Here is a 25,936-nt window from a genome sequence, read left to right on the forward strand (position 1 = left end):
ATCCAGTTCCAGGGAAACAGAAGGAAAAGGTCCCAAAGGCTCTGGCTGAGAGCTCACAGCCTCCCAGCCTCATAGCACCAGAGGGTAAAACAGCCCTGAAGTTTCCACAGGACATCACTGCAGAACCACAGAATTCTAGCTTCGTCTGGTAGGTTACTCGGTTTCCAGACGCATTTGGAGATCGCAGTTTTACTCAGACCAGCAAGGCCTAGGTGATGGACGGCCTAGGAGAGATTACAAAGGGTTCTTCTTCATGTTAAGATAGTACAGTTAAACCAAGTCAGTACCAGTCTCTTAAAGACTAGTATAAGAAAGCCTTGAAGTGTTGTTTGAAAATTTGTTCCTTAATAAAGACTTTTTTGTACCTTTAAAGAACTCTAAAGCCCATTCCTCCTGGAAGTCTCTAACAATCTCTCCTAGGGCACCCCGGCTTCCCACTGGGTTTAAAGTGTGCGTTCTATAGAATAAAGACATTTTGTTTGGACCCAGTGGCGACAGAACATCTCTGATTGGCCAGCCTCAATTCGAAGATTCCGAGATGACAAAGAAAGGAAAGAAAAAGGCCAGGAGCTGCGTCAGAAAATTACCAATACAGACCAAACTTGGCACACAGAGCACACAAGACCCACTCGACATCCTACTGCAGTTTGGAGGAGGATGAACCATGGATGTTGGGACTTGCAGTACCATTACTCACATTCTGAGACCGCTGTTAACCTCATCCAATGACTGATCAGGACAAACTTGGCACATAGACCTCTCATGACCCACTTTATGTCCTGGTGCATTTTGGCCGGGGATGGACCATGGATTATGGGACTTGCAGTACCTTTGCTCAATTCCTGAGACCACTGCAACTCTCATCAAATTACCGAAAAAGACCAAATTTGGCACACTGAGTCCCCATGATGCACTCTAAATCCTGGTGTGGTTTGGAGGAGGATGCACCATAGATGATGGGACTTGCAATACCTGCACTCCCTTCCTAAGACCATTACAACTGCCAACAATGATGGATCAGGACCACAATTTACACAGAGAGCCGGCACTCTACGTCCTGGCGCCGTTCGGAAGAATTTGACAATGGATGATGGGACTTGCAGTCACTTCACTCACTTCCTGAGACCATTGAGACCCTCGCCAATGACTGATCAAGACCAAACTTGGCACACAGAGTCCCCATGACCCACTCTACATCCTGGTGTACATTCGAGGGGGACAGACCATTTATGATGGGACTTCAAGAACCTACATTCCCTTCCCAAGACTGGTGCAACCCTCATCAAATGACCAATCAAGACCACACTTGGCACACAGAGCCCCCTTGACTCACTCTACATCCCGATGCTGTTTGGAGAAGGATGGACGATGGATGATGGGACTTCCAGTGTGGTTCAGGGCAGAGTGGGCTACTAATGATGGGATTTGCGGTACCTTCACCCGATTCACTTCCCACAGAACACTGTAGCCCCTACAAATCACAGACCAGGCCCAAACTTGGCACAAGTACTCATGACCCACTCTACATCCTGATGCAGTTCTAAGGGGGATGGACCATGGATGATTGGACTTGCAGTATCTTCACTCACTTATTGAAACCACTGAGACCCTCATCCAATGACCAATCAAGGCCAAATTGGCACACAGAGCCCCCATAACCCACTCTACATCCTGGTGCACTTTCGAGGAGGACAGTGGATGATGGGACTTCAAGTACCTTCACTCCCTTCCCAAGATTGCTGCAACCCTCATCTAATGACCAATCAAGACCAAACTTGGCACACAGAGCCCCCATGACCCACTCTACATATTGCTGCAGTTTTGGAGGAGGGTTGACCATGGATGATGGGACTTTCAGTACCTTCACTCACATTCTGAGACCGCTGCTAACCTCATCAATGACTGATCAAGACCAAACTTGGCACATAGACCTCTCATGACCCACTTTACGTCCTGGTGTTGTTTGGAAAAATTTGGAGATGGGTGATGGGACTTGCAGTAACTTCACTCACTTTGTGAGACCACTGAGACCCTCGCCAATGACTAATCAAGACCAAACTTGGCACACGGAGCCCCAATGACCCACTCTACATCCTGGGGCAGATTGGAGGAGGACAGACCATGGATGATGGGACTTCAAGTACCACCACTCCCTTCCCAAGATTGCTGCAACCCTCATCTAAAGACCAATCAAGACCAAACTTGACACACAGAGCCCCCATGCCCCACTCTACATATTGCTGTGGTTTTGGAGGAGGGTTGACCATGGATGATGGGACTTTAGGTACCTTCACTCACATTCTGAGACCGCTGCTAAGCTCATCAATGACTGATCAAGACCAAACTTGGCACACAGAGCCCCATGACCCACTCTATAGCCTGCTGCTGTTTGGAGGAGGGTGGACCATGGATGATGGGACTTCAAGTTCCTTCACTCACTTCCTGAAAACAATGCAGCTGTTATCCAATGACCAATAAAGACCAAACTTGGCATAGAAAACTGCCATTACCCACTTTTTCTAATAACCTGGGCAGCGCCGGGTACCCAAGCTAGTATATAATAAAAGTTAAAGTTTGTATGTGGAGGACAAAAGTGTGGCAGTGTGGCGGTGTATGTGTCAGCATTCTGATTGGTCAGCCTGAAAGTTCCAAGATTCTGATTGGCTGCCACTGTGGCTCTATTTGCATATGGTCTCTGATTCGCCAGCTTTACAGGAGCCCCTGCTGGAGAAAAGGGGTCATGACAGAAACGGAGACATGAGAGAAGGAAATTTGCATATGGTCTCTGATTGGCCAGCCTCAATTCCAAGATTCCGAGATGACAAAGAGAGGAAAGGAAAAGGCCAGGGGCTCTGTCAGAAAATTACCAATACAGACCAAACTTGGCAAACAGAGCCCCCATGATCCACTCGACATCCTACTGCAGTTTGGAGGAAGATGAACCATGGATGTTGGGACTTGCAGTACCATCACTTGCATTCTGAGACCGATGTTAACCTCATCCAATGACTGATCAGGACCAAACTTGGCATATAGACCTCTCATGACCCACCTTATGTCCTGGTGTGGTTTGGCCAGGGATGGACCATGGATAATGGGACTTCAAGTACCTTCACTCCCTTCCCAAGATTGCTGCAACCCTCATCTAATGACCAATCAAGACCAAACTTGACACACAGAGCCCCCATGACCCACTCTACATCCTGCTGCAGCTTGGAGAAGGGTTGACCATGGATGATGGGACTTGCAGTACCTTCACTCATTTACTGAAACCACTGCGACCCTTATCAATGACCAATCAAGACCAAATTGGCACACAGAGCCCCCATGACCCACTCTACATCCTGCTGCAGTTTGGAGGATGATGGGACTTGAAGTACCTTGACTAACTTACTGAAACCACTGCCACCCTCATCCAATGACTGATAAAGACCAGTCCGGCAGGCGCCTTTGCGCATGCGTTGTGGCCAGGCATGTAGCTGGGGGGGGGGGGGCTTGAGGGGCTTCAGCCCCCCCCTGAAATTCTCATGGTGGTTCGCGAAAAGGCCTTACCGGTGCATTATTTACACTGTTGTGTTTATTCATATAATGATCTGATCACCATACTCAATATATCCCATATGCATGGGGATATTGGGGTAATGATACAAAAGGTTTGCAAGGCTAGACCTTCTTTCACTCAGACTCAGCCCACCCCGAAACTCAGCCCCCCCCCAAAGCCCCGCCTGAAAATAATTCAGCCCCCCCCCCCCCCCCCGAAACGAAATCCTGGCTACGGGCCTGGCTGCGGCCCCCTTTGCCTCTTTCTCCTCAGCAACTCCCCGAGTGAGCAACTCACCGAAGTGCAGGGGCTGGAGGTGGCGCTCGGGGTCGGCGAGCGCTGCACCGTTACCAGTGCCATCGGGGCGGCCAGCCGGGGTCGGCCTTCCCTACTCCATGGGGAGAGACCCAGAGTGGAGGCCACGCACATCCTCCCCCTCTGACATTCTCCCGGCCATGTGCGCGGACTGGGGAGTTGCGGCGGGGCGCCTCTGCGCATGCTCAGTTGGTTTTCGTTGTTGTGAGTGTGTTGTTGTGAGAGTTTAGTATTGTGTGTTTAGTATTGTGAATCGATTTCGGCATACCTTGTGGGTTGAGGTATGTGAATGGGAATTTTGTTAAATTTTCATTGGGGTTTTTTTGAGTTTTGCTGTCCCGTTGGACGCCCCTTACAGATTTATAGATATAGATTGGAAAACCACCATATTATTTTATTATGCTATTATTTATTATAGTATATTATTATAGAATATATAATAATATATTATAATATACTATACATATATCTATATATATAAAAAGGGAAAGGGCGTTCAACGGGACAGCAAAACGCGAAAAACCCCCGATGAAAACTCACCAAATTTGCCGTGCACATACCTCAACCCACAAGGTATGCACAACACTCATCAAAATTCCAAACAACATTTCAACAAACTCACAATTACAAAAAACCAACTGAGCATGCGCAGTGCCCAGGGGAGGAAGTACATACGCAATGCACTCTGGGAACTGTAGTTCTAGAACGCGGCCTACCCGCTCATGCTGAAGCCCCAGGCTGGGAGTTGGAGCTCAGCCGGCTGTGCTCACTGGGGGCCAGGATGCTGCGCAACCTGCAGAGGCTGCCCGGGAGGCCCCCGCTGCGCGCGTTCCTGGCCCGGCTGGGAGAGGCCGCGGCACGGCTCTGCCGAGGACAGCCCATTGGCCACCGCAACGCCTGGCCCAGGTCGCCCCTGCACACCGTCGTCTGGCTCCGCCATTGGTGAGGAAGGGGAAGGAGGGAAGGAAGCAGGAGAGGGAAGGAAGGACGGAAATGAGGGGAAGGGGTGTAAATAGCAAAGAAGGAAGGAAGGAAGGAAAGAAAGAAGAAAAGTGGGAAGGGGAAGGGAAGGTGTAGGAAGAAAGGAAGGAAGGAAGGAGAAGTTGAGAAGGTATATGAAACAAGAAAGGAAGAAAAGAAAGAAGAAAGGGAGAGAAGGAGGACGGGAAAGAAGGGTGAAATGAAGGAAGGAAGGAAGGAAGGAAGGAAGAAGAAAGGAGGGAAGGGGAGGTGTATGAAGTAAGGAAGGAAGGAGAAGATATATGAAAGAATAAAGGAAGGAAGGAAAGAAGAAAGGGAGAGAAGGAGGATGGGAAAGAATGGAGAAAGGAAGGAAAGAAAGGAAGGGAGGGAGGGAGGGAGGGAAGGTGTATGAAGGAAGGAAGGAGAAGTTGAGAAGGTATATGAAAGAAGAAAGGTAGGAAAGAGAATACAGAGAGAGAAGGAGGATGGGAAAGAAGGGAGAAAGGGAGGAAGGGAAGGGGAAGGGAAGGTCTCAAAAGGAAGGAAGGAGGGAAGGAAGGAAGGAAGGAAGGGGAATTTGGGAAGAGGAAGAGAGGAAAAAAGCGAGGGAAGAAGAGAAAGGGAGGGAAGAAAAGAAAGAAAGAAAAGGAAGATGAAGTCAAGAGCGAAGGAAGGAAGGAAAAAGATAGAGAGGGAAGAAAGGAGAGAAAGAGGAAGGAAAATAAAAAGGGAGGAGGAAGGAAAGAGGAAGAGAAGGAAGGAAGAGAGAAGGAAAGAAAAAGGGAAGGGAGGGAAGACGGAAAAAGGAAGAAGAGAAAGAAGGAGAGAAAGAGGGAGGGAAAGAAATAAAGAGAAGGAAGGATGGGAATAAAAAGCTAAGGAAGGAAGTAAACAGTTAGAGAAGGAAGAAAGGAGAGAAGAAAAGGAAATGAAGGAAGGACTGAAAGAAGGAGAGAAAGAGGGAGAGAAGGTTGGCCACAGCAACGCGTGGTGGGTAAAGCTAGTAATTAATAGAATTATATATATAATTTATTATTTTTATGATATGTCTTTATGATACTATAATATATTGCATTATTATGATAGTATATTATTATAGTATAATAAGGTAAGGTAAAGGTAGTCCCCTGACATTAAGTCCAGTCATGTCTGACTATGGGGTGTGGTGCTCATCTCCATTTCTAAGCCGAAGAGCCAGCGTTGTCTGTAGACACCTCCAAGGTCATGTGGCCGGCATGACTGCATGGAGCGCCGTTACCTTCCCACCGGAGCGGTACCTATTGATCTACTCACATTTGCATGTTTTCGAACTGCTAGGTTGGCAGAAGCTAGGGCTGACAGCGGAAGCTCACACCGCTCCCCGGAATCGAACCTGCGACCTTTCGATCAACAAGCTCAGCAGCTCAGTGCTTTAACCCACTGCGCCACCGGGGGCTCCCATAGTATAATAAAGACATATAATAAAAAATTATATATATATATATATATATATATATATTATATGTATATTACATTATTATTATTATTATAGAATGCATAATAATATAATGGCGTAATAATTCAATATATTATCATAGCATAATAATACAGTATAATTTATATATATATATATATATATATATATATATATGTCATTTAAAACTTTTATATCCCGATTTTCTCTCCTCCGTAGAGGGACTCAGACCGGTTGAGTTAATTAATATAATTAATATATGAATAGTATATTATTATTGTTATAGAATACTGTCAGGTTTTACAATGTATTGTAATGTAATATAGCTGAGTAATGCACTGCTAATAGGCTTCTATTGGAAATGCTGAGTCATGCATTAACTGTATTTGGGGAATGTGTTCTGGCCTAGTCCAGGTGACTGTGAATGATGTAATCCTGGGCCTGAATTAAGTTAATAAGTTGGGAACCAATCAGAGATTGCTGGGGTAATTGTATAGAATTGTATATAAGAAAGTCATGTAGAGTGTATACTTTCTCCTTGTGCTGTGATGCTGTTCGTCGAAGGCTCTATGTAACTGAATAAAAGAACCTGTCTGCTAAGACAAGATATAACTGTGTGCTGTGGTAAGATTGTAATGTCATCTAGACTGGGGGAAAGACAATGGTAAAACTGACAATGGCCAGGCATGTGCTCAAGTGTCTGTAAAAGAGTTCCAGAGTGACTGCAGTTTGTGGGAGCAGATTGACTGAAAATACTGTGCAGGAAGAAGCTACTGGAAAGCGCTGAAGTTGTGCAACTGATCTGCTGCTGAATTGTGAAATTAATCTCAACAAATACATAATAATATAATGTCATAATAATACAATATATTATAATAAAATAATAAATAATATATATGTTCTAGAAGCATTCTCTCCTGATGTTTCGCCTGTATCTATGGCAGGCATCCTCAAAGGTTGTGAGGTCTGAGGATGCATGCCATAGATGCAGGCGAAACGTCAGGAGAGAAGGCTTCTGGAACATGGCCATACAGCCCGAAAAACCTACAGCAACCCAGTAATTCCGGCCATGGAAGCCTTCGACAATAAATTATATATATAATTATATAAATTATATATGCATGTATCTATATCTACACTTACTTACTTAGGCGATCCCTTGTAGTCCGGGGATGATGGTCCTCCAAGGTCGGTGTTCTGGCGATGGGTCCATAGGTGACTGTGGAGCCCTATTCTTGATCTGCATATTCTCCTGCAGGGAGGGTATTTGTTTCCAGGTGGAAGGCGGTCCCAGTTGGGGTTGGCTTGACGTGCCTTCCTCTTAGCACGTTTCTCTCTTCACCCTCCATTCGTGCCTCTTCAAATTCTACAGCACTGCAGGTCACAACTGACCTCCAGCTGGAGCACTCAAGGGCCAGGGCTTCCCAGTTCTCAGTGTCTATGCCACAGTTTTTAAGGTTGGCTTTGAACCCATCTTTCAATCTCTTTTCCTGTCCACCAACATTCCGTTTTCCATTCTTGAGTTCGGAGTAGAGCATCCAGGCAATGTGGCTGGTCCAGTGGAGTTGATGGCGGAGGACCATCATGCTGACATTTGTCCACTTGTCTTCCCAAGAGATTTGTAGGATTTTTTGGAGGCAACGCTGATGGAATCGTTCCAGGAGTTGCATGTGATGTCTGTCGACAGTCCACTTCTCGCAGGCATATAGCAGGGTTGGGAGGACAATAGCTTTATAAACAAGCACCTTGGTATCTCTACAGATGTCCAGTCCTCAAACACTCTGCTTCACACATTTATTTATTTATTTATTTCGCATATTTCTACCGCACCCTTCTCAACCCCCGAGGGGGGACTCAGGGCGGCTTACAAAAGGCACAATTCGATGCCTACACAAACAATGAAAATAAAACATATATAAACAGCAATTAAAACAATTATAAACAATTAAAACAATCAATTATACATTACAATCAATAAAACCAATCTCATGCTCAACGTTCATCAGCTCAGAATTCGTAAGTTCATTCCATATTGTCAGTTCCTATCAGTTCTAGTCGTCATTGTCCTTTATCTATCTGCCAGGTTACCCAAAAGCCTGGTCCAAATTCCATGTTTTTAATTTCCTTCTAAAAGAGAGGAGGGATGTCGATGACCTAATTTCCCTGTGGAGTGAATTCCACAGGTGAGGGGCCACCACAGAGAAGGTCCTGCTCCTCATCCCCACCAATTTCACTTGTGATAGAGGTGGGGCCGAGAGCAGGGCCTCCCCAGAAGATCTTAAACTCCGAGGTGGGACATACATAACACACTATAGATATAGATATAAATGAATAATAATAATAATAATAATAATAAACATTTATGCCTAGCAGATATTATTATTGATAATATTATAGTAATAATATAATAGTATATTATAAAATAGTATAATAAAATATTATATATATATATATATATATATACACACACACACACACACACACACATATCTAGATACACATATTTAGACAGATAGATAGATATAAATTAATAATGATAATAACAATAAAATACAACATTTATGCCTGGAAAATATTATTATTGTTGTTAGCATATGATTTATTATTATTATTATACAATATTATATGGTAGTATAATAATAATAATAATTTATTATTATTATTATTATTATTATTATTATTAATATTATTATTATCTTGTTCCTGCCTCCACAAATACAAAAATCAATCCAAGTGGCACTGATACAAATGTCATTTTTATAAAACAGGAAAAGGACCTTGGATTTCAATCAGATTTTCCTATTCAGGCATGGGACTGCTTTTTCTCCTCCACCAATCAGAAACCGCGACTCCACATCGCCCGCCTCCCGGCCAACCAATCAGGGCAGTCCAGTCGATCAGCTCCGCCTCCACTACTGTGCAGGGAAGTGCGCAGGCACGGTTGCTAAGGGGCGGGGCGTCCTGGTTTGCAAAGATCTGGCGGGAAACCGTGGGCATGAATGGAGTCTCCTCGGGGCCAAGCCCTGAACCCACAACAGAAGGCCCAGGTAGGGGAGCAGAGGAGGAGGAGGGCCGGAAGACTATTATGCTATTAATAGTGTAATAAAATAATAGCATAATGAAATAATATTATGATATTATAATGACAAAATCAATATTATAATGATAAAATCTCCAAAAAGGAGACTCAATAATTATAATGGATAAATACAACTTCCAACAAACAAGGGGATACTGAAATGTGTGCTTTTACCCCAAAGGAGCATCCCTTCAGGGATTGAGTGGAGCCTGTGGAACCTCTTGCCACAGGATTATGGAGAAATGGGCCTTTTCTCTTTCTCTGTTCCCCAAAAATCTGCTGGAAATTTAAGAAACAGGCAGTTAGGTCCTTGTGGCTTCCCTTCCAAGGCTCTTCGAGAGTCTTCAAAGCAGGTGCTGGCAAACTTTGGCCATCCAGGTGTTTTGGAATTGTTGGAGTCAGAGTTCAAAACATCTGGAGGGCCAAAGTTTGCCTGTGCCTTCTTCTTCTTCTTCTTATTATTATTATTATTAACTTTATTTGTACCCCGCTAGCATCTCCCGGAGGACTCGATGCGGCTTACACAGGCCGAAGCCTCAAAACACAATACACAGTAAAACATAACACGACAGTAGAATACACAGCAAATCAATAGTTAAGCAAGCAACAACGACAATAACAATACATCATGACACTTTAAAACTGGGCCGGCCAGCGCAATGGGGTACAGGGTTAAAAGTGCTAGAGTGGCAGGAGGAGCATAGGAATAAAAATAGTACGGTGTGCAGTAATGGTAATTGTACTAAAGTGCTTCTAGGACTTGGGTGGGGGATTCCTAATCTGAGAAGGCACATCGGAACAGCCAAGTTTTTAGGTTCCTTCTGAAAGCTGCTAAAGTAGGGGCCTGGCGAAGATCTTTTGGAAGGGCATTCCAAAGTCGGGGGGCCGCCACGGAAAAGGCCCTGTCTTGTGTCCCCACCAAGCGCGCTTGCGACGTGGGTGGGATCACGAGCAGGGCCTCCCCAGATGACCGGAGCGAGCGTGTGGGTTCGTAGATGGAGATGCGGTCACGCAGGTAGGGTGGTCCCAAACCGTTTAGGGCTTTGTAGGTGAGCACCTGCACCTTGAATTGGGCTCGGAAAATAAATGGCAGCCAGTGGAGCTCCTTAAACAGAGGGGTAGACCTCTCTTGATAATGAGCCCCAGTTAGCATCCTGGCTGCTGCCCGCTGGACCAGTTGGAGTTTCCGAGCCATCTTCAAGGGCAGCCCCACGTAGAGCGCATTGCAGTAATCCATTCTAGAGGTGACCAAAGCATGGACTACCCCGGCCAGATCAGCCTTCGCGAGGTACGGTCGCAGCTGGCGCACAAGTCTCAATTGTGCAAAGGCCCTCCCGGATACCGCCGACACCTGAGCCTCAAGTGTAAGCGACGAGTCCAGGAGGACACCCAAACTGCGGACCTGTGGCTTCAGGGGGAGTGTAACCCCGTCCAGCACAGGTAGCCACCCTATACCCCGATCCGGTTTACGATCGACCAGGAGGACCTCTGTCTTGTCAGGATTGATTTTCAGTCTGTTCTTCCTCATCCAGATCGACACAGCGGCCAGGCACTCGTCCAGCACCCGGGAGGCCTCCTTGGCATTAGGTGGAAAGGAGTAGTAGAGTTGTGCGTCATCCGCATAGAGATGGCACCCAACTCCAAAACTCCGGATGACCTCTCCCAGCGGTTTCATGTAGATGTTAAAAAGCATGGGCGACAAAATAGAGCTTTGCGGGACCCCACAGGTCAAAGGCCAGGGGTCCGAGCAAGTGTCTCCCAGCTTCAATATCTGGGATCGGCCCTCCAGGAAGGACCGGAGCCACGATAGAGCCGCGCCTCCGAGGCCCATCCCAGAGAGACGACCCAGAAGGATACCATGGTCGATGGTATCGAAAGCCGCTGAGATGTCCAAGAGAACCAACAGAGTCATACTCCCCCTGTCCAGCTCTCTGCGGAGGTCATCCACCAAGGCAACCAAGGCCGTCTCGGTGCCATGACCAGGCCTGAAACCAGACTGTGACTGATCTAGGTAGTTGGTATCATCTAAGAAGCTCTGGAGCTGGGATGCGACCACCCGCTCCAGCACCTTACTCAAAAAAAGGGAGGTTGGAAATTGGCCTGTAATTGCTCAGCACCGTGGAGTCAAGGGAAGCCTTTTTGAGGAGTGGACGAACCACAGCCTGTTTCAAGTTAGATGGAAAAATCCCTTGCTCCAACGATGCGTTGATAATCAATACAAACCAATCAACCAGCCCCTCCCTGGCTGATTTAATGAGCCAAGATGGGCACGGGTCTAGAGGTGAGGTGGTCGCCCTCACAGCCCCAAGAATCTCCTCCATGGTTTCAGGAAGAACAAGCCTAAAAGAATCCCACAAGGTTGGACAAGCAGATGTCTCCGTCACCTCTTCTGGCACTGCGATGAAATTGGAGTCGAGCTCAAGGCGTATCTGGGCGACTTTGCCTGCAAAATGGTGTGCGAAATCGCGACACCGAGCTGCTGGGTCATCAGTGACCTCCTCCACCGCAGGTGGGTGGAGGAGTTCCCCCACGACCCGAAACAGCTCCGATGATCTATTTGCTGCAGACGCTATCCGGGTGGTCGTGAATGATTTCCTGGCCACCCGTATAGCCACGGAGTATGCCTTAAGAGAGGCTTTAGCCCGTACTCGATCAGACACGACCCGAGATTTCCTCCATTTGCGCTCTTGCCCCCTTCTCGCATGCTTCATCACAGTCAGCTCCCCGGTGAACCAGGGAGATGGCCTGTCACGACGCAACGAGATGGGGCGTTCGGGTGCGATCACATCTAACGCCTTGGACATCTCCCCATTATAGAGAGTCACCAAGGCGTCGATGGAATCGCCAGGCTCCAAGGCAGGAAGAGCCCGAGATTCCTCAGGAATCCATCCGGATCCATCAGTCTCCTAAGGCGGACCATTTTAGTCTGTCCTCCACCCCTGCGGAGGTTAAGAGTTGCAGCAAGTCTAAAACTGATCAGATAATGATCAGACCATGACACCGGAAGGATGTTTTGATCTTCCACTCTAATCATTTCGTTGTCCGCCACAAAAACAAGGTCAAGAGTATGTCCGGCTTGATGAGTGGGACCAGATATTATTTGTGACAGTCCTATGGTCGTCATGGTGGCCATAAAGTTCTGAGCTGCACCAGATAGGGTGGTCTCGGCGTGGATGTTAAAGTCTCCCAGCACCACCAGGCGCTGGGAGACCAAGGCCGAATTAGAGACCACCTCCGCTAGCTCAGACAGGGAAACTACTGGGTCGCGGGGTGGGCGGTACACCAGCAGGAAGCCCACACTGTCACGGCTCCCCACTTTCAAGTGGACACACTCAAACCCAGAAGCCTGCGGAACAGCGCATCTGATCACGGTGATGGATTGCCGAAAGACTACTGCGACCCCTCCTCCCCGCCCCCCTTGTCTGGCCTGCTGATGCACTCCGAAACCTGGTGGACACAACTGAGTGAGATTTACTCCCCCCAGCTCGTCCAACCAGGTCTCGGTGATGCATGCCAGATCCGCCCTCTCATCCAGGATCAAGTCCTGGATGGCCGCGGTCTTCCCATTAACGGATCTGGCATTAATCAGCAGGACCTTAAGACCAAGGGGGCTGCCATGGAGCCTACCACTACCTACCTTCTCCAGGGTCGCAAGAACTCTGTTGCGCTTCTCCCTGGGATGTTGGTGACCCGCTATTCTCCTCCCCCACATGACTTGGATGGCACCCCCTTCCTCCGGAACCCTCCCCCACCCCTACATGGCCAGGATCTGTAACTAGTCAGCTCTCAGAGGAAGAAGTCGGGCTGGGGAATAATCTCCCTTGGGCGTTAGGTAGGGATGTTTCTGATGATGAGGTAGATAATGAAACATCAAGGGAGCTGAGTGGGCTGAATAAGGGAAGTGTTCTCGAGCGAAGGAGTGTGGCTGGTTGAGTGGGGGCGACCGGGGCAGATGGGGTCTCAAAATGGTATGAACCGGGAGGGGGGGGAGGGGGAGGCCCTAACTGGGGAGCTAATTGTGGAGTTCACACGGGGACCTGATGGAGCATGGCGAAAAGGAACCCCGGAAGCAAATAAGGGGCGTATCTGAGGGTCCACAACTACCCTCCTAATGGTAATGCCCCATTTCTTTAAGCCAGAGCGCTTTGCCATTAGCTCTCCAAGCCAAGAATTGTCTTCTGGTGTTATTTGAAGATGAGTGGAGCGGTCAGGTGATTGGTAGTCCCTCCATAACCACCGTATGGCTTCTAGTCTTATTTCATGTGGTCTTTTACCTAGGATTTGGGCCAAGGAGTTAGAAACTGCCCTCTCAGAGGAACATCTGTCTCTGTTTACCATTAGGTCAGCAATGTCCACTGCAAACTTGTCAGTTAGAAGATGTTGATCCTGAGTGCAAGCTGCGGTTGGCTGAACCAAAAGATCTGATGTTGTATTATTGATCGTCCTCTGAGCGGCCATCACAGTCCGCTGCCACTCCAAAATCTTCTCAATCCTATGTGTGCCCAAAGATTCTCCCCTTCCCTCAGTCAATTCCTCATTCATTCCTCCTCCCACCCCGAGATCCCCATGATCCGAAGTGCCTTTCTCCCCATTTTGGCACAAGTCCTTAGCCAGATCTGCACACAAAGGGTTATCAGTCTTTGGGGGACAGGATTGCACTGGAATTCCTGAGAAAGAGGCAAAACCTCTAAGAAGGTGGTCCATTTTCTCGTTTAAAAACCTGAGTTGTAACAACACATGATTAAACAATTCCCTCAGGAGGTCGTAAAAGTGCAAAAGATCATTCTTCGCATGAGGCTCTGCTTCACCCATTCCTATGTCTAAAAGGTAGCTCTCACAACACTCGTATCTAAACACTCCCGCCAGCTTTCACTCACATTCACTTCCAGCACAGTCAGCCACTCCCAAGCACTCCAAAGACCCACACACTCCTCTCTCTCCCGCAATTCCCTCAACCAACCACACTAAATCTACACTCTCACTCGCTAAACTAACCACACCCAGCAATCATCCACTCTTCCTATGTCACACTCTCTTCCCTCTCCCACAATTCACTCGGCCAATTAAACTAAACCAACACACTCTCTCACTAGACTAAACACACCCGACAATCATCCACTCCTTCTTATGAATCACTTTATCACAACACTAGTCTAAACACATGTGAATATTCCTGCTCTTTCCAACCCTGTTTTTGTCTTCACAGCGCGCAGAGAGAGCCGAGAGGGTGAAAACCTATGTCAATAGGACTGTAGCTGAGCAAAACCTCTTGCTTCATCAAGAAGGGAATGAGGAGGACCGTTCAGGTAATCCTCTGGAGGCAGAAGTTTGTGCTTGTCTGTTAACATCATCATAATCTTACTACCCACCTTTCCTTGTGGCTTGTGTCTGTATCTCAATATGTTGCCCCTAACCAGAGATGATAATAATAATAATAATAATAATAATAATAATAATAATAACAACAACAACACATTTTTGTCTCTCCTTGTGGCTTGTGTCTGTGTCTCAACATGATGTCCTTAACCAGAGTTAATAATAACAATAAAAATATCTGCCTTTCCTTGTGGCTTGTGTCTGTATTCGTGTCTCAACATGGTGTCCTTAACCAGAGTTAATAATCATAATAATGAATTTATTATCCACCCCTCCTTGCGGCTTGCATCTGTGTCTCAGCATGTTGCCCTCAATCACAGTTAACAACAACAACAACAACAACAACAACACATTTATTATCAATCTCTCCTTGTGGCTTGTGTCTGAGTCTCAATATGTTGCCCTTAACCAAAGCTAATAATAATAACAACAACAACAATAATAATACATTTATTATCTGCCTCTCCTTGTATCTGTATTTATGCCTCAATATGTTGCCCTTAACCAGAGATGATGATGATGATAAATAATGTATTACCTGCCTCTCCTTGCAGACTGTATTTGTGTAGCAACATGTTTTCCTTGACCGGGGTTGTTGTTGTTAATAATAATAATAATAATAATAATAATAATACATTTCTTACCTGACTCTCCTTGCAGCTCGTATCTGTATCTGTCATAACATGTTGCCCTTAAACAGAATTCTCTGGTTGTCTTTAAGAGGTGCAATAACATTTTCTGTTAAGATATATTAGTTTTGAAATGTTTTGTTGCTGTCAAGAGTAGAGCAAAATGTACAGGGCTGTTGTGTTTTTCTGATGGTAAACATAGCTTTCCTGTGTTTTGATTTGCAGGATCCACCACCGGCGCAGGGGCTTTGGTGGCTTTGGTTGGGACCTCTCCAACAAAACCAGTCTCTGTCTCCTTCAGGCCTGACCCCGAGGTCTTTGCCCCAGAAGACACCTGCTTGCCCTTGACTCCAGCCTCCAAAAGTACGAAGCAGAACTGCAGAAAAGTCCTCTTTGGTCCTGAGAAGAAAGGGGCCTCTCTTTCCAGGGGCAGAACCAGGGCACAGCGAAGGATAACCCTGCCTTTGGAAAAGAGAGCAATACCTGCCCCTGAGGCCCTTTGGAGAGATGAGGGGAGCCAACAGGAGCAGAAGGCAGCCCGTCTTTGAGCGGAGGAGAAGCAGCAGCGTTTGGGAGGCTGTGCCAAAGTGGTCAATGACTGCAACGGATGGAAGCAGTTGTGAGTCAACTCCTTTGTTGCTGCGGCCGGATTCCCAACCATGTCCTTCTTTCCCATCCTGCAATAGCCATGTGCCCTCCATTGAATGCACCAAAGATTCAGCTGAAGAGAAGACCCTGCCTCAAGAAGACTGCATCGTGAAGGAAGAGGAGCCAATGGAAGAGGATCACAAACAAGCAGAAGAAGACTCAACTCTGTGGAGATTTACAGACTCAATAGAAAGACATGGCACCCAAGAAAAAGGGAGATCAGAGCTGGAACAACAGGCTCCCACCAAAACATTGCAGAAGTGTTTAGAGGGACCACTTAACCTCGACTCTCCCCTCCAGGAGGGGAAGATGCCACCTACAGAGCTGAGCTCTTGCGCGATGGTTGAGGGCCTCCTCTTCCCAGTAGAGTATTATGTGAGGACCACCCGGCGTATGTCCAGCCGCCAGAGGGAGGTCAATGTGGAGGCCGTCATCCAGAGCCAGCTGGGGAGGAGCAAGAAAGGACAGAAGGCCTCACGGAAGGCGGTTTTGTCTTCCCAGAAGGCAGCAGAAATCCCCAGGCAATGGAGTCACTTCTTTGCTCTTCTCCTGCAGCTTCTCCTTCTGATGGAGGCCTGACTGAGAGGCATCTTCAGACCAGGAGGAAGGGGAGGCTGAGGAAGAGGCATCGCTGGCTGACCCCCTCACAGAACTCAGAGAGAGCAGGTGCTTCTCTCATCTTCAGGGAATGTCAAGGAGAAGAAGGAGGTGGTCCCGATGAGAGCAAGGCCACAGAGTCCCCTGTAAGCACTGGTGGCCATTTAGGAGCCAGACGAAAGGGGCCAGGAGAGGGAAGAGGCCAGAAAGCTGAGTTCCAAATGCCTCTTGACTTACCTGGGGCAGAAGCTGAGCCTGGCCCCACCCTCCTTCCATGGAAGGAGAGAGAAACCCTCCCAGGTAAGTCTTCCCAATCTGCCAATGAAATTAAAAGTGCTTCAAAGCAGAACTGCTCTTAATTCTGTTGGTAACTTGCTTTTAGTTTTTGTGTGATGATATTTTTTAAGTGGCATCTGTTTTGTAAACCGGGGAGAAGTTGGGATATGAATGTCACTACTATTACTGTTATTGCACTCGCAAATCCACATCTTGGTGCCCAAAAGGTTAGCCCTTTTCTGTGTATGTTTGGCCTGTTGATTCCCAAAACAGCACCAGCATTCCTCTATCAGCTCTAGATTTTGAGATACAGAACCTATGTCATCTGCTCACCTATAGCAAAGCAAAGTTTATTGAATAGTCTATTGACCGCATCAACATTAAAAACAAAAACAGAAACGTGCACAAACAGACAACAATCACCATCCCAAGACCCCCACAACAGCGAACCAACACACATTCTTACCTGATTAGGTTAAAAGATAACTAAAAATGTCATCATTAAAATGTCAAGATAAAATTTCATACCACAAAAATTAAAAACGAAGGTTAAAATGAATGTTAAAATAGCTATTACACAATCCCAAGCCACTTCAGATAAAATAGCTATTACACAATCCCAAGCCACTTGAGAAGCCAGATCTGGCCACGGTGGTCCACGCTCTTGTCACATCCCAGCTGGATTACTGCAACGCACTCTACGTGGGGTTGCCTTTGAAGACTGCTCGGAAACTACAATTAGTCCAGCGAGAAGCAGCCAGATTGCTCACCGGAGCGACGTACAGGGAGCATACAACCCCCCTGTTGCGTCAGCTCCACTGGCTGCCGATCCAATTCCGAGCACAATTCAAAGTGCTGGTTTTGACCTACAAAACCCTATACGGTTTCGGCCCAGTGTATTTGTCCGAATGGATCTCCCTCTACGTCCCACCTCGAAGCTTAAGATCTGGGGAGGCCCTGCTCTCGACCCCGCCACTGTCACAAGTGAGGCTGGCGGGGACGAGGAGCAGGGCCTTCTCAGTGGTGGCCCCCCACCTGTGGAACTCACTCCCCGGGGAGATTAGATCGTCATCTTCCCTTCTGGCGTTTAGGAAAAAACTGAAGACCTGGATCTGGGATCAAGCCTTTGGTCATTCTGACAGCTAACTGAAGGATCTGATGATAGACAAGTGGAATGGAATGGATATATGGACTCTGTACCCTGAGCATGAGACTGTTTTATTGTTTTATTATGTACTGATGTTTTTAATTAATTGTTGAATTGTTGTATTTGTATTGTTTGTGAATTGTCTTGGGCATCTAATTGTGCCCCCACTGTAAGCCGCCCTGAGTCCCCCTCGGGGTGAGAAGGGCGGGGTATAAGTAAATGAAATAAATAAATAAATATCTGCGTCACCCCTACAGTTTACCCCAATCTTCAGATATGCCGTTCTCAGCTGCGTTGCTTTATAAAGGAAAAGGGCTGTTTGGTGTGTTTTCATAGAATCATAGAATCATAGAATCAAAGAGTTGGAAGAGACCTCATGGGCCATCCAGTCCAACCCCCTGCCAAGAAGCAGGAATATTGCATTCAAATCACCCCTGACAGATGGACATCCAGCCTCTGCTTAAAAGCTTCCAAAGAAGGAGCCTCCACCACACTCCGGGGCAGAGAGTTCCACTGCTGAACAGCTCTCACAGTCAGGAAGTTCTTCCTAATGTTCAGATGGAATCTCCTCTCTTGTAGTTTGAAGCCATTGTTCCGCGTCCTAGTCTCCAAGGAAGCAGAAAACAAGCTTGCTCCCTCCTCCCTGTGACTTCCTCTCACATATTTATACATGGCTATCATATCTCCTCTCAGCCTTCTCTTCTTCAGGATAAACATGCCCAGTTCCCTAAGCCGCTCCTCATAGGGCTTGTTCTCCAGACCCTTGATCATTTTAGTCGCCCTCCTCTGGACACATTCCAGCTTGTCAATATCTCTCTTGAATTGTGGTGCCCAGAATTGGACACAATATTCCAGATGTGGTCTAACCAAAGCAGAATAGAGGGGTAGCATTACTTCCTTAGATCTAGACACTATGCTCCTATTGATGCAGGCCAAAATCCCATTGGCTTTTTTTGCTGCCACATCACATTGTTGGCTCATGTTTAACTTGTTGTCCACGAGGACTCCAAGATCTTTTTCACACGTACTGCTCTCGAGCCAGGCGTCCCCCATTCTGTATCTTTGCATTTCATTTTTTCTGCCAAAGTGGAGTATCTTGCATTTGTCACTGTTGAACTTCATTTTGTTAGTTTTGGCCCATCTCTCTAATCTGTCAAGATCGTTTTGAATTCTGCTCCTGTCCTCTGGACTATTGGCTATCCCTCCCAATTTGGTGTCGTCTGCAAACTTGATGATCATACCTTCTAAGCCTTCATCTAAGTCATTAATAAAGATGTTGAACAGGACCGGGCCCAGGACGGAACCCTGCGGCACTCCACTTGTCACTTCTTTCCAAGATGAAGAGGAAGCATTTGTGAGCACTCTCTGTGTTCGTCCACTTAACCAATTACAGATCCACCTCACCGTAGTTTTGCCTAGCCCACATTGGACTAGTTTCCTTGCCAGAAGGTCATGGGGGACCTTGTCGAAGGCCTTACTGAAATCCAGGTACGCTACATCCACGGCATTCCCCGCATCTACCCAGCTTGTAGCTCTATCGAAGAAAGAGATCAGATTAGTCTGGCATGACTTGTTTTTGATAAATCCATGTTGACTATTAGCGATGACTGCATTTGTTTCTAAGTGTTTGCAGACCGCTTCCTTAACAATCTTTTCCAAAATCTTGCCCGGTATTGACGTGAGGCTGACCGGACGGTAGTTGTTTGGGTCATCCTTTTTTCCCTTCTTGAAGATTGGGACCACATTGGCCCTCCTCCAATCTGCTGGAACTTCTCCTGTTCTCCAAGAACTCTCAAAGATGGTTGCCAATGGTTCCGAAATGACTTCCGCTAGTTCCTTCAATACTCTGGGGTGTAGTTGATCTGGCCCTGGGGACTTGAACTCATTAAGAGTGGCCAGGTATTCCTGGATTACTTCTTTCCCAATTTGGGGTTGGATGTCCTCCAATCCCTCATCCACTCCATCTTGCTGAGGTTGAAGACTCTCTTTTTGTGAGAAGACCGAGGCAAAGAAGGCATTAAGTAGTTCTGCCTTTTCCCTATCCTCTGTCAGCATTGCCCCATCTTCTCCGCGAAGAGGTCCTATCGCCTCCTTGTTTTTCCTTTTTCTACTGACATAAGAATAGAAGCCCTTTTTATTGTTTTTAATGTCCCTGGCAAGCCTGAGCTCATTTTGTGCTTTAGCCTTGCGGACCTTTTCCCTACAGGTGTTGGCTATTTGTTTGAATTCTTCTTTCGTGATTTCTCCCTTTTTCCACTTCTTGTGCATGTCTCTTTTGTGTCTTAGCACAGTTAGAAGTTCTTTGGACATCCATTCTGGCTTCTTTGCACTTGTCCTATTTTTTCTCTTTGTTGGCACGGTTTGCAATTGCGTCTTGAGTATTTCACTCTTGAGAAATTCCCATCCATCCGTAACTCCCTTGTCTTTTAGTATCTGTGTCCACAGAATGCTGCTCAGCGTTTCCTTCATTTTTTGGAAATCAGCTCTCCTAAAGTCCAAAATGCGGGTTTGACTTGTCTTAGTTTCGGCCTTCCTTTGTACCTCAAATTGCAGGAGCACATGGTCACTTGCCCCTAAGGATCCTACCACTTCGACCGCATCGATCAGGTCCTCCGCATTTGTTAGGATGAGATCAAGAGTAGCCAATCCCCTTGTTTCTTAGCATTCTAGCTAGCCATTAAGAATGTAGTTTTGATATGGGGATCCCAGTGAGTCTTCTGTATGATGAATGGTCCGAGGTATTGATTTCTCTCTTTGTTGTACAAAATAAAATTAAACAGTACATGTGTAATATCCTCTACCTCTGTTGCCCCACAAATACAGAAACGTTCATTATATAAAACTTGGTAAACTTTCCATGTTTAAACATGTTTAACCATCTGTCTGTTCGAAACGGGTTCTAGTGAATACCCTCCTTAGATGTTTAGGCATTTCTGTCTTTAGGTATTCGGCTGTTTGAAAAATATGTTTAAAGCGACTTAACCATTTCAATGAGCCGAGCTCACCTATAGAAAACCATGATAACCCTATTTAAGAAAGTAGAATTGATGTGGTCAATCCAATGCAATATTCTGAATCAGTGCTCCAAAGAACCTCTGGAATAGGCCTAAAAACTAAAGCACCAAGAAAAATATTATTGTTGGGCTATGTTCTCAATAACAACCATTTCTGTGTGTTCCTAAACCCATGATGGTGAACCTATGACATACGTGTCAGCACTGACACGCATGACTATTTTTGATGACATGCAGCCGCATACAGAGAAGTACACCTTATAAAAGCCAATCTAATTCCATCCTTAAATTTGTAAAAGGCTCTACAAATTTAACATCTGCACGTCTGAGCATTGTTCACTCCATAACTCAGCCTGGAATATACATTTTTCTAATTTAAACTATAAATATTGCAAAATTATGTTTTTGTTTCTCTCAAAGTTGACACCCCACCCAAGTTATGCTCTGGAATTTGGCAAATTTTGACACACCAAGCTCAAAAGGTTGCCCATCACTGTCCTAAACACACATAATCAGAGGTAAGGGGAGTCCTGGGTGATGCCGTGCAAGAACATCTGGGGTCCATGCAGCCCAGAAACGTTTCAGGATGGGCTTTTCCATGTGCCATTTCTCCTTTCCAGCTCACAGAAGGAGGCGGATGGCTGCCCGAAAGCCCCATTGGACTTGGTTTGGCTTCCAGTATTCTTCCCCTTTGCAGCCAGAGCAGTGAGGCCACCCTTCTCCAGTGGCTGCCACCTTCCATCCCAGCGCTGCAAGGATGGATTTAAGGAAGACGAATTTGGCCTCCTGAAATCAGAAAAGATCAAGGCCTGTGCTGCTGTGGTGGAGGTGAAGGGTTTGTCTGCTGAGGCTAAAGGCTCGACACCAGGAGAGCATCTCAGTGATCCTGCCATAATCGCCACACCGGAAGTCTCCGCTGCCTCCTCGCTTGCTCCCCACTTGGCCCCAAGGTGCCTCTCCAGCGACTTGCTCCTCTCTCCGGCCCTGGAGGCATCCGGTGGCCCACTGCTGTCTCCACTGCCCAGCCCAGCCTTCGCTTTCCTGGAAGCCACTCTGGCCTCCCCGCCTTTCCCTACCAGCCAAGCTTTTTGTGCTTCTCCTTTGCAAGGAAAGCCTAGCACAGAGTGGGAGGCCTCGCCCTCCTTCCCACAAAGTGGCACAAAGAGACAGCGCAAGGCCAGTTGGCCAGCCGAGGAGGAAGTGGCGAGCCTCCAGGGAAGGCAGTTACCGGCTGGAGCGTCCCCGGAGGATCTCAAGCAGGTAAGAGGATGGGAAGGGAACAACACCTGTTGCTGCTTCAGTCAGAAACATCAGATGTGTCTTCTCTTGATCACTCCATTAGAAACACTTGAGCTGAGCATGAGAGAGACAAGGCCTCCTTGGTCACTGCTCCCAGGCTCCTTGGCTGAAAGCTCTCCCTGTAGCAGCTCCCGGTAATACAGGATTTTCTCAAAATGATGGGACAGCTCTCAAGTATTTAACTATTGAGATCTGGAAGGCCTCAGGTCTAGAAGAGGATGGTCTAATAAGAGGTTTCTGCCATTTGCAGACAGCCTTTGTGGGATAAGAAGAAGAAGCTTTATTTGTTACCCACCTCTTCTGATGGTTCGAAGTGGGGTAAAACTCTGTCAAAACATATAAACATAAAATGCATGCAACAAAATGCATATATCAAAATGCAGGGTACACAGGATAACATAGACTGGCAATAGGATGCAAATCCCAAACCAATGGTTCAGAATTGACTGGTTCGGCCTGCCAGAAGAGATGGGGCTTCTTCAGTTGTGACTGTTGATTTAGCTGCAACTGGATCTCTTCTGGCCAGTCCATCCTCAATGTTCTTCTTGCAGTGGCCAATAAAAAGGGGGGGGTCCTTTGGGTGACCGTTGCCAGTTGGGTTTACTCAGCTCAGGCACAAATGTGGTTTCTGCTGGGCCTTTTGGACAGCGCTTCATGCCCAGAGCTGAAAATGAAGCAGGAATCTGGTATCATTCATCATTTGATCAGCTGTGATTTTCTGTCCCAGAACGAAGGACTGGAGCAGAGCCCAGAGGAAGTGGCACCAGAAGAGATGTCTGGAGAAGGCTGCCTGCAAATGACTTCCAGACTCAAAGTAAGAGGAGGAAACAAGGTGCAGGAATGGATTGTGGGACAGGCACAGCTGGTGTGTCAGCTGCATTAAGATCACTTCTGACCAAAAGGTCATGAGTTCGAAGCCAGCCCGGGTCAGAGTGAGCTTCCGACCAATTGTGTAGCTTGTTGTCGACCTTTGCAATCCGAAAGACAGTTGCATCTGTCAAGTAGGAAAATTAGGTTCCATCTATGTGTGGGGAGGCTAATTTAACTAATTTATGAGGCCATAAAAAAAAGACTCCAGCAAAGCATGCGGGGAATGAGGAAGTACTTTATCAGTGTCACAGATGGACGATTAAAGGGCAGCTCCCCTGGCAGCCAGAAAAGATAAATAGCCTCTGACTGTCTGCCTATATCTGTTGTGTGTCTTTGGCATTGAATATTTGCCATATATGTGTACATTGTAATCTGCCCTGAGTCCCCTGCGGGGTGAGAAGTGGAATATAAATACTGTAAATAAATAAATAAATTGGCAAGATGGGATCTTATGATGGGCAAGGCTGAGAATGTTTCCTGCCTAGAAACTGCAAGGTCAGTTAGAAATCGAATATCCTAAATACTGTTTTGAGCTGAAAATGGCTCAGGGGCCCAGTTTAGACATCTTTCCTTCTCCAAGCAAATCAGCATCAAGGGCCTATGTGATTTGCAAGAGTTTGCAGATATATGGTTTATTCCTCTTGCTCTCTCCTTGTCCTGGACAGATCTGTGCCGGTCCCTCCTCCTCCTTTGTGGACGTACTGTTTGGTGGGAAGTGGACAGTTTCACGGCTCTGTGTGTTGTGACAGCCAGCGAAGGTTCAGTTTCTCTGTGGAGACCCCTGGATGCTGGGCACTGGGCCCCCATCCACACCTGGCACTTCACCAAGGTAGGAGTGGCCCTTGCTGCTGTGGCTGGGATGAAAGGCAGATACCCCTTTCCATCTGCACTCTTTCCATCTGCTTTCCCCCTCTCTTAAACATCACAACATAGAGTTTGATCAGTCTTCCCCTGAGCCAGGTTACCCAGAAAGTGTTCAGTGTCTCGCTGTTATGTAGCTTCAAGGTGCTTCCAACTTATGACGGGGGTTTCTTGGCAAGATGTCTTCTGGGATTTGCTTCCTTCTGAAACTGAAGGAGTGAGACTTGTCTCTGAGTAGGAATTTGAACCCTGGCCTCTTGGAGTCCTGGTCCAGCACTCAAACCATTGCTCTGGCTCTTGGGTGTAAGTCTAGAAAGAAGCAGTGTCTAAGGAAAGGAAGGAGGCTGCAGTTTCCCTGATTTGGGGTGAAATATCTTAATTTCTTTTTAAAGAATATATTCTCACAGGTTAATAAATGCTGTATTTCTTCCATTCAAAAACTCACTTCCCCCCTACATAAAAATGGAGTGTGTCTTAGAATTGCAGGTGTATTGTTGGTGGTGGTAGTACTGATGAAATTAGGGTCTGTCTTACAATCAATCGATGATGTTTTACAATGGAAGAAATAGGGTACCTAACTTTCACTTATGGTTTATAGTTGTTAACCCAAACACAATCCTAGGTATTTACTTTTGCACAGCTTAAGTCTTCTCTCCCATTTCCTTATTGTATGTGGCATTTCCTAGTAGTCCTCTGTATCATTCACTGGACTGGCTCTGGAGTATACAGTCCAACAACATCTGTAGAATAATAATAGTCATCTATATATATAAATTTGTTAGGGGCATCCAATGAGGAAACAAAACTCAAAAAACCCCCAACGAAACTTAACCAAAATTCCCATGCCCATAACACAACCCACAAGGTACAAACATATCTACTCAAAATGAAAAACAACACAACAACACACTCACAAAACGGCAAAACAACAAAACTCAAACATCCCCCAACGAAACTTAACCAAAATCCCCGTGCCCATAACACAACCCACAAGGTACAAACATATCTACTCAAAATGAAAAACAACACAACAACACACTCACAAAACGGCAAAACAACTGAGCATGCGCATTGGCGCCCAGCCGCAAGTTCCTTGGCGCGCGCACACAGTCTTCCGGCCAACGTTCCCTCTGCGGAAACCATGCCCACTCCAAGCCCCGCCGCGCCACTTCCCGCACACACACCCCCCCTGCCGCACACACACACGCAACCCCATGCTCCATCACTCCCCCCGCCGCCGCATACACACACGCAACCCCACTCTCCCCGCCGACACACACACACACGCAACCCCACGCTCCGTCACTCCCCCCACCACCGCACACACACGCAACCCCACTCCCCCCGCTGCCGCACACACACACGCAACCCCACGCTCCATCACTCCCCCCGCTGCCGCACACACACACACGCAACCCCACGCTCCATCACTCCCCCCGCTGCCGCACACACACACACGCAACCCCACGCTCCATCACTCCCCTGCCCCAATCTTACCTCCTTTTACTTCACGCCACCTCCAAACCCCACCCCGCCCCTTCCCGCCCTGTCAAAATCTAGGAAAGACAGGAAGGAAGGAAAGAAGGAAGAAAGAGAAAGGGAGGTAAAGAAAAAGGGGGAAGGAAGGAAAGTTAGAGGAAGAAGAAAAGGAAAGAAAAGGAAAGATGGAAGGAAAGAAAAGAGAGACAGCAGAAGAGAAAGAAAAAGGGGGAAGGAAGGAAAGAGATAGAGAAAGAAGAGGAGAAGGAAAGATGGGAAGGAAGGAAGGAAGGAAGGAGGGAGGGAGGGAGGGAGGGAGGGAGGGAAAGAAGGAGAGAAAGAGGGAAGATTGGCCACAGCAACACGTGGCGGGTAAAGGTTGTTATTTC

General features: G+C 46.9%; 1 protein-coding gene across 1 annotated transcript in view; it reads left to right on the forward strand.

The window, feature by feature from the left end:
- Nucleotides 1-4,637: 4,637 nt before the first annotated feature.
- Nucleotides 4,638-25,936, forward strand: part of LOC137095556 (partner and localizer of BRCA2-like) — a 35,295-nt gene continuing 13,996 nt past the window's right edge. Inside the window, 7 exon segments of the mRNA XM_067462340.1 lie at nt 4,638-4,798; nt 13,487-13,562; nt 14,558-14,657; nt 15,582-15,891; nt 15,893-16,527; nt 16,530-16,901; nt 21,736-22,298. Of these exon segments, the coding sequence (XP_067318441.1) occupies nt 4,638-4,798; nt 13,487-13,562; nt 14,558-14,657; nt 15,582-15,891; nt 15,893-16,527; nt 16,530-16,901; nt 21,736-22,298 (2,217 nt within the window).

Source organism: Anolis sagrei, chromosome Y (genome assembly GCF_037176765.1).
Source record: "Anolis sagrei isolate rAnoSag1 chromosome Y, rAnoSag1.mat, whole genome shotgun sequence".
NCBI lineage: Eukaryota > Metazoa > Chordata > Lepidosauria > Squamata > Dactyloidae > Anolis > Anolis sagrei.